This window comes from Sinocyclocheilus anshuiensis, unplaced genomic scaffold (assembly GCF_001515605.1).
Source record: "Sinocyclocheilus anshuiensis isolate Anshui unplaced genomic scaffold, SAMN03320099.WGS_v1.1 scaffold681, whole genome shotgun sequence".
NCBI classification, from domain to species: Eukaryota; Metazoa; Chordata; class Actinopteri; order Cypriniformes; family Cyprinidae; genus Sinocyclocheilus; species Sinocyclocheilus anshuiensis.
In genome coordinates this window covers 1130977-1140878 of record NW_015537978.1, presented here as the reverse complement: position 1 = coordinate 1140878, position 9902 = coordinate 1130977, and the positions used below count along the sequence as shown (strand labels likewise).

The 9902-nt window shown below is 36.4% G+C and overlaps 1 protein-coding gene across 1 annotated transcript in view; it reads right to left on the bottom strand.

The window, feature by feature from the left end:
- LOC107672860 (teneurin-1-like) overlaps positions 1-9902 on the bottom strand; it is a 110654-nt gene that overhangs the window by 39881 nt on the left and 60871 nt on the right. Inside the window, 5 exon segments of the mRNA XM_016466238.1 lie at positions 1759-1975; positions 3175-3321; positions 3455-3484; positions 4728-4913; positions 7861-8061. Coding sequence (XP_016321724.1) covers positions 1759-1975; positions 3175-3321; positions 3455-3484; positions 4728-4913; positions 7861-8061 — 781 coding nt within the window.

Below are 9902 nucleotides of genomic sequence, written 5' to 3'. Positions count from 1 at the left end.
ATTGTTTATGCAATTTACGAAATTATATTTGATTTTTATGAGTTAATTTAGACGTAATGCACGTTTTTATAGAGTTACGAGTTACTTCCTTGCATTGACAATTTAAATGCTTTTTTAGCTATATCGTATATATATATATATATATATATATATTAGGGCTGTTCTCAACTAAAGATTTTTCTGGTTGACTAGTAGTCATTCATTTTAAGCATTAGTCAACTATTAGTCGCACTTCTATTAATAAACCATATAAATCATAATAATGAGCCTTTAATTGCCTACAAAGCCTAATAAGCGCTCAAGCGCACACAAAAAAGGCTTGCCACAGCGCACCAGCAAATATAATAATTATGAATGTATCATGGAAAAACAGCAAGTACACTGCATTAACGTTTTAATAATTTATTGATACACTAGTGCTTTCTGTTTCTGTTCAGCGTCCCGAGACGGCAGAAAACGCATCCTGTTTGCTTAAATTATTTTACAAAAGCACAAAGTTTCGTTGTTATTCTGAGTGCACACGAATAAATGTAGTCTTTACAGATACGAAAGATGCATTACTCTTATCTGTATAACCAAAAATGACGAAGTATTTTAAGAGCAAATGATCGCAGCGGCGCCTCCATCTGTCCTGCAGTGAGCACACTACTGTTCAGCTTCCACACTCCGCACAAACACGTGAACAGCGCACTTTTTTCTAGGCTAACATTAGATTGAGCTGCCATGTAAAGTTGCTACTACATACATATTTCAGATGATAAGCCATATTTGAGGTCGATGAATGTTAGGTGAGCGTATGGATGTCCTGCCCGATATACTATATTACCACATAGACCAGCCGTTAACGATTTGTCCATCACAGACTGCATGATTTCGCCACTTCGTGTGGAATTTTTTTTTCTGCAACTAAGCGACTAATAAAATGTTGGTCGACCAAGCCTAAGAGGCTTATATATATATATATATATATATATATATAATTTTTAATAATTTCAAAACAGTCCAAATTCCTGAAACAATTTTAACAATAATGCCTGTATTAATAAAAATTCAATGTCATTCAATGTCAATTCAATGTTAGATTTTTAACTTTAAAAGAAATGCTTAAAAGAATTCATAGAATTGACTATGTCTTTGTTTCTGTGAGGAGGATACAAATTTGATATGCAAAATAAATATCTCAGAAATCAGAATTACCTGCATAAATTACCATTATGATTGTACTATCAAAATTATTTTGAATGAGCAGTCCATGACCTCTTTCTCCCAAATTACTCCAGGCACTTTGACCTTGTTTTTCCCCCTTTTCCAGCCAAAACATTGGCAACATTGGCATGCAAGGGCATGCTTGGGTTTGTGCGCATCATTTCAATTTCACATGAGAATGAGGATGTCAGAACGGATGCGGGCTGGTGGCTTAAACGGCCAGTCAATGCTGTCAATCGTGACCAAAGTCTGAATTAAGATGTCTATTGCAGTCTGACAAAACAGACAGTTGATGCCGCATAGTCTGCCTTGACTCCTACCCAAAATTTCAGTGCGATCGCACAACAATTCCACAAAGAAATAATAAAACAAGTGTCACGGTTTTAACAGGAAAATGATGTGCATATAAATACGATCACAATCATGCCAACAAATCTTTGAGTATCTGGGAAAGATCAAGATCAAGTGCTGTTTTCTCTGTAATAAGATTATGTGTGCATGTGTGTTGGCTCAGCGTGCTTGCTCTAATATTTACAGGTGTGTGTTTATCACCTGCTGTCAAATGGCAGATCTCCTGGCAGTATGTGTGTGCTGTCCCGTCCAATGAGGAATCGCACACGGTCGAAGAACTGGCGTGAAGGGCGTGTCTCAAAAGGGGCGTGGCTTTGCTGGATGATGTCACGTGGGTCAGGCGAGCCTTGGCACAGCGGGGCACTCACACACATCTGCTGACTACAACAGTCTGGGTCGACACAGTCCATGAGACCATCTGAAACACACACACACACACTTTACATGCAGAGACATGTAGCCTTGATGCAGCTTGCCCTTGCTCTGCATGTGTCTGTGTGCGCGTGATCTCATTTGTCAGCTCCATTAAAGGGGATCTGTGTTTTTAACCTCCCACAGGAGAAAGTCTCCGAGAGAATAACCCAGAAACCTCTCTCTCACAAACACTCACACATATGTTTAAACAGTCACCTTAAAGAGGACATGCGTATTTTAGACTTCTATTGTTTTAATATAAAGCTAATGCTTATCACTACAGACTCACCTTAATCGTACCTTTTTCTTTTTTTTTGCATTTGATCTTTTTGCACTTTTACAATTCTGCTAAATTTTTACAAATTTATTATGATTTATTTATTCATTTATTTATTTTTAAATTGAGGGTGTCCCCAAAGGGAGGTTTGGTCAGATTTAGCTAACTTATAATAGTACTATACTATGTTTATGGACTAAAAATATAGCTAACTAAACCCACTCACACAATTTGAGACATAAGCCAAAGTGTTTTATTATACAACAGGTTTTTTTGTGCATTTTTGCACATATAATACCCATTCAAATGTTTAGGGTTACAATTTTTAACACATTATTTTTGAAAGAAGTCTCTTATGCTCACAAAGGCTGCATTTATATGATCAAAAATGCAGTAAAACAGTAAAATTATGAAATATTATACCAATTTAAAATAGCTATTTTCTATTTTGATATATTTTAAAATGCAATTTATTCCTGTGATGGCAAAGCTAAATTTAAACTCCATTACTCAGATCATGTCAGATGATTCCTTTCAGGAATCATTGCACTTTAATATGCAGATTTTGATTTTTTCAAGAAATATTACTTATTATCAATGTTGAAAATATTGGTCAAAAACATGATAAATTTTTTTAAGGTTCTTTGATAAATATAAAGTTCAACAAAAAAGCATTTATCTTAAATGGAAATTTTTATAACATTATAAATGTCTTTACTGTCAAGTTTGGTCAATTGAATGCATTACTGCTGAATAAAATTATTAATTTCTTTAAAAAAATCTAACTGACCTTACACGTTTGAACAGTAGTGTAGCTAGTCATGCTTTAACAATACCTTTGTGAGTATGTGAATGTTAACCTAAAGCTAAATTCATCCGTGCTATATCTGTCATCCACACAGCTCGTCTTCTATAGGGTTCTTTACCGCTGTCGTTATCTTTACTGTCATTGCACTCGGTTTCCATGACGACATTACAGCCTGGCCCGCTCCATCCTGACTGGCACACACAATGCCAACCGCTCTGCTCCAGCGTACAGCGTCCATTACCGTTACACAACCCCGGACAAGCATCTAAGGGAAAGAGAGACAGCATATCTATAATCACAGCGTTCTTTCTTCAGACCTCAAGTAAAATTGTTCATACAAAAGACATCACAAAGTCATCTATTCATTCCTTCATTCACTCTATCACACATACACTTACCTTTATCAAACAGATCCAGGTATTGTGCTGCTGAAAGAGTTACAAAATGAAAGACAGAGAGAACAAAGAGGAGAAATTACATTGGAGACATACTTCAGAGAAGCTCTGTGTGTGCGTGTATGTGCATTGCTGTTTTTTTTTTTTTAAGTGTCCCTGTCGTTTGCTGCCTTAAGCGTATATTTGTCCCCTGAGTTTCACAGACTGTTCTCACCATGAGCGCCACAATTAAAGGAACGCGCTTTGACACGGAGGAGGAAAAAAGACGGAAAAAAAGGAAGAGGGAGACGGGCGGAAAGAGAGAGACTGTTTAGTTTATACATCATCTGCAAGGCAAAAACACGGCTCCATGTTGGTTCAGTGTCAGATGATTTACATGTTTCATAAAAAATGCACAAAGCTTGTCAAATTACTGCTGAAAAATGGTTGAAAAGGCAAATAATCATCAAGATATGATATTTACAAAGTGTCTAGAGCATGATTTCTAAAAGCTTGCCAGTAAGAACGAAGATTGTTTTTATGCTAACATGTTAATCAAATGTGACACCCTGCTGTCAAAGGTTTGGCGAAATGTCAAGTAAATATCAAGACTGAAATAAGATGTTACTAAAAAAAAGGGTGTTAAGGCCTATTCACACAAAGAACAACACAAAAAAAGTATCGTGAAACACAAACAACTTTACCCATTAAAACTATTCACAGAGTGCAAAGCAACTGGTGCCACTGATTCCACATGCAACCTAACTGCTTTAAATTCTTGTATAATGATTATACATTTTATACTGTACATGTGTATATATATATATATATATATATATATATAGTTTGGTGTTGGACAATGAAAGGTCAGGCAATTGAAAGTCTCTTATGCTCACCAAGTTTGCAGCCTTTTTTTTATTTTTTTTTTTAAAATGCAGTTAAAACAGTAATATTGTAAACTACTATTACAATTTCAAATTTTATATTTGAATATATTTTAAAATGTCACTTATTCCTGTGATGGCAAAGCTGAATATTCAGTGTCACATGATCATTCATAAATTCTAATTTTCAATTTGGCGCTCAAGAGACGTTTCTTTATCTATTATCATAAAAGTACAGCATTTATTTAAAATTTCAATCTTTTGTAGCATTATAAATGTCATTATTATTAATTTCTTTCAAAATAACCAAAAATCATACTAACTTCAAACTTTTGAATTGTATAATAGTATATATAAGATTGTGTAATAATGTCATATAATAGTATAATACAATTAGTGTCATTCTGACATACCAATAGTGCAGTGCTCTCCCTCCCAACCGGGCTGACAGACACACTGTCCATCTCTACACTCTCCATGCTCTTCACAGATTGGATGGCACGCCTGTTTGTCACAGGTGGTCCCCTCCCACCCCTCCTCACACTGGCAACGTCCAGCAACACACACACTATGGGCGCTGCAGGGAACGGGGCAAACCTCTGAAATAAATGACAGAACGCGACAGAGAGAAAAAGACATTTGTTACCATTCATTACAATCGACACAATAAAATCTTTGTACGTTTTTGTTTACGCTACTGCTTCTTTTTCGTCTTGGATTTTATACTGACACCTATTGAATGCACCAAGTATTGCATGTTCACTAACTCTTGCTGCTTCTGTCTGTTTTCCTCCATTTCGTACTAAACATACAGTATATGGCCATTCTTGAAATCAATCCAGTGATTTTCTGTGTTGTTGGTGGATCATGCTGGTTCACAGCTGGCTGCTGCACTGCACCATGACTGCCGAGAGCTCACTTCCTGCTGTGGTTATATCTTGAATGGAGGAATTTAGTGGTGTGGTCATGTGTTCACTCTCTGCACTTGACGTCCCAGCGTTTTTGCCTCGATGCTGCCGGTCGTCACGGTTTGTTTCATCGCTCCAGTAGGGACTGCTTATTTGGAGTTTTTCACTCATTCTGTTTGGACTGTTTGGGACATTGCAAACAATCTGAGCACACTGGCTTAATGTACTATATATACAGTACACTATATAAACAACTTTTTATACTTGTTAGCCTTTTTCTAGAAGACTTTTGACAAGTCATTTTGTACAACTTTTTTTGACTGAGTGCACCTTTAAAGGGGTCATATGACGTTGCTAAAAAAGAACATTAGTTCATGTATTTGGTGTAATGAAATGTGTTTATGTGGTTTAAGGTTAAAAAAACACATTATTTTCCACATACTGTACATTATTGTTTCTCCTCTATGCCCCTCTATGAAATGCGTCGATTTTTACAAAGCTTATCATTCTGAAAAGCGAGGTATGCTCTGATTGGCCAACTATCCAGTGCGTTATACTACAGCGAGAATAAAGTTACGCCTTCTTTCTTTGCATATACATTTGGGCGGTGTTATGCAAATCTTCCCACACAGTGACATAGACATGTGGGGGCGTGTTCGAACGAGGCGTTTTAGGAGGGCGTGGACTAGTCTTAACTTTTATTAAGAATATCTCTTTGGGTTTGAGAGTTTAGTCTTTGCAGCTCTAGGGATCTTATATATTCACGAACAGCTTGTAACACTCCAAAGAGAAAGGAAAACTTGAAATCGCATCATATGACCCCTTTAATTGTGAGAAACGAGTATAAAGAGAGCAGAAATTCACGCACATCCTCTGCTCTCCATCTACAACCTGCTTTTTCACACCAGCCTAAACTGTTCGAATGTTACTGTGGTTCTGAATTCAAGACAGAGTTTAGCACGGTTTCATGACAAAAACAATTTCGCTGAACGAGTAAGATATCTCTGCTCTCTGGCCCTCAGACAGAATGGCTTTGTCTTCACGCGTACTTACAGGATTCGTGACGGGTCAAACTGAGATGACAGTTTTTCATATCTTAAAAGTCACTTAAAATCAGCTGCCACATTTCTCCTCTGTAACTGCAGCACTGAGCGTTGAGTTTGGACAGCCTCTCCTCTGTCTTTCTCACTCCTATCGCCCTCCACGTCTCGTACCGTTCAAAACAAATTATCCTTGCTGTTCCATAAAGCACATCGGACGAGAGCTCTTCCTCTCAATCACACACGAGATATAAATGTCTGAAAATAACAGGAAGGGCATTAAACCAGAATGTTTATTAATACACACATTATCAATTTAACTGCTCTGCCGTGGAAACGGACAGTTTCAAGCTGTAATATTCATGCATTCTGATAATCTAATATTTAATAAATGCTTTCATATTCTAGCCAGTGGCCAAAAGGCAATGAGTTACAAAATCCTGCCGATCTTCCAGAAGAGCCACCTCTTTGCAATAAAAAAAGTGTTCTTATTTAAATATCATCATTGTCAACCAGGAAATGATGAAACTGGTGGCACGTTCCATGAATAGGCTACAAAATAAGGCCTGAATCTATCACAACACGAAGTACCATTTTCAACAAATGGCACAGTGAAAGGAACAGTTTAACCGTCAGAATATATGATTGTCAACCTCAGGAGAGGTCAGACTAAATATTACAAAAGTTGTTTTATTTTCTATTCATTTTGTATGAGTACTACAATTTTTGCAACCTTGTAACAAAAATTTGGAACATGTTTAATACAGTTTGTTAAATTTTATAGCACTAAACATTCAATAAACATCCAGCTTTAAATAAACACCCAAGGTTGCAGATTTACCTGAAATAATGTTATCACTCAGTTGGGGCTAGCTAGTCTAGGACAAAAAGTTTGCTTGCAGTTATTATTAAACTTGTGTGTCCCATGGAAATATATTTGAATACATTTTTCTTACAATAACTTGAGTAACAGGGTTAAATGGTTGTGCTTGACAAATGCAGTCAGCACGGCAATACTGAGAAAGTTAAGTGAGATTATTTAGTTGTCCTCCTGTCCTGCTGTAGAAAGGGATGGGAACACATTATAAAATATAATAATAATAAAAAAAAAGGAATTTGGGCCTCTAAAGCTTTTAAAATAGTAATGAGATACCAAAGTGCACTGCATTTGTGGAAAGTGCCCAGTATATATCATGCATTTAACGGCAAACCTCTTCCTCCATCTGTAAAACAGGAAATTCCACAGTCCAGCAGGTTTCATTTACGAGATGCACAATCAATCAGACAATAAGGACGAATCCGTTTTCTCTCTATTAAAGAAAGTACATTCCCCTTTTGCAATGTATATCACATTACAATTAAGAGCCGATCCATACTCCTGCACACAGGGCCCTGCTTTACTCTGTCAGACAGGAACGGAACTGGATTTGGAGTTTTGGGGTCAATGGTAACTGAATCAAACTAAAATCAGAAACTCCTGAGTGAGAGACGCATGACCGAATGATGAAAAAGCACTTTCAAGACTATAATTACAAATGATAAGATGAAAGGAAAAAGCTTGCACATTTGTATGTCTGTGTGTTTTGACTGATACTCACCCATGGAGCAGTCGTCACCGCTCCATCCCTGTTCACACACACACCCCCCTGTCTGGGCTTGGTACGTTCCATGACCTGAACATTGTTCTTTACAGGCAGGAAGTACCGTCTCACAGCTCTCACCTCCCCAGCCTGCCGAGCACACACACTCACCGCGCACACACACACCGCGACCTGAGCACAAGGGGTCCACACAATCCACTGTAGACACACACAACCATCACACACAGAAATAACAGGTTTGTCCATGAGCATTTAATTACAGGTGTATGTAGAGGTGCATATAAAGCCATATGCACACAGAACTAGTTTTCCCTGAGGAAGTTCGGAAAATTGGGGCTTCACTGACGTACTTCATGATTTTAATCCCGTTTGAATCGAGTTTTTCTTCAAACTAACTCGGGTAGAAATTGCGGTGCAAATTACCTCTGAGACATCTAATCCCATCCGGATCGGAAAGCGTGTGATTGCAGTATATTATTGTTTTCACAACACATCTTCTTATATATTTTGACCTACGTCAAACACCGTAATTACATCTGAATTTCTTGTGCTGTCTAGTGCATCTGCATTATGGATTTGGACCAGTTTGCAGTTGATCTGGATAGAGTAACACTTGAGTTTAGCATAATGGTTGTACTGGTAAGCGAGACAGAAAAGCTGATGATTATTGAATAAATCAAATAATTTAAATACTACTACAGTGTACAAAAATAATTGTATTTATTTCGGTGAAGATTACGTTTAGCACTATTATTAAATTATTACTGTTTTGTAACTGAGCGCAAAATGACGACCAAGATACACAGAAGAGGCACAATTAAATATCCAACATCAGTTGACATATAACAATACATTTTACATGTATAAAAATATGCATGCAATTTATTCCTGTTATTTATTATTGGTGCCCAATTATTAAAGTGTTCTTATTGCTATCAATGTTTAAACAGTTTTTGCTGCTGAATACTTTTGTAGAAACAGTAATACAATTTGTTTCTAAATACAAATATTTTGTAACATTATAAATGTCTTTACTGTCTCTATTGATCAGTTTAATGCATCGTTGTTGAATAAAACTATTCGTTACCACACACATTTGAAAGGTAATGTATTATGATTTCCACAAGAATATTAAGCAGCAAAAACTGCAAAAACAATATTAATAATAATAATGATAATAATTAATGTTTTTTTTGAGCATCAGATCAGCATATTAATATGATTGCTGAAGGACCATGTGACACTGAAGACCGAAGTAATGGCTACTGAAAATTCAGCTGTGCAATCACAGGAATACAATTTACTATGAATAAATTTACACAATTTACTAATTTGTTCCCTGTAGTAAATTGTGGCCACATTGTACTAATTCATTCTCTCGTTTTGATTTACTAAATTAAGGAAATTAACTAGTAAATCATGGCCACGATATATAATTTTTTTTCCCCGCATTTATGGGGATCTGTACTGTGATACCTATTTATTGTACATCCCTCATAGCAATAATTGCTTGTGAAACATTTCATCTGCTAAATGAATAGATGTAAATGTAGTAAAAGAATCAGGTATCAACTTAAATGTTTTCCTTACTCATATATTTTATATTTAGATTAAATAATCTCTATTCGGTCCATCAGTACATGAAATCATGGGCATCCTCTGTTAATAATCGTAACTCAAACGTTGTTTAGAAAATGAATTCTGTCTGAATAGTGCTTAAAGGAACACTCCACTATTTTTGAAAATAGGCTCATTTTCCAACTCCCCTAGAGTTATGGTCATTTTTGAGCGAGATGCTAACGGTCTAATCAGATTCAATAATCTATGCTAAGCTACAGCTAAAAGCTACATTTTCAAAAATAGTGGAGTGTTCCTTTAAGACAGAGGCAGAGAAGGTGAAACATGAAAACAGCACAGTCAGAGAGAGTGCATAACAAAAAAAAACAAGATACAAATACATGTAAATTCCAATTACAACTGCAACATTATGTGTGTGTGTGTGTGTGTGTGTGTGTAGATGGGGAAGGTGTCTGAGGGCA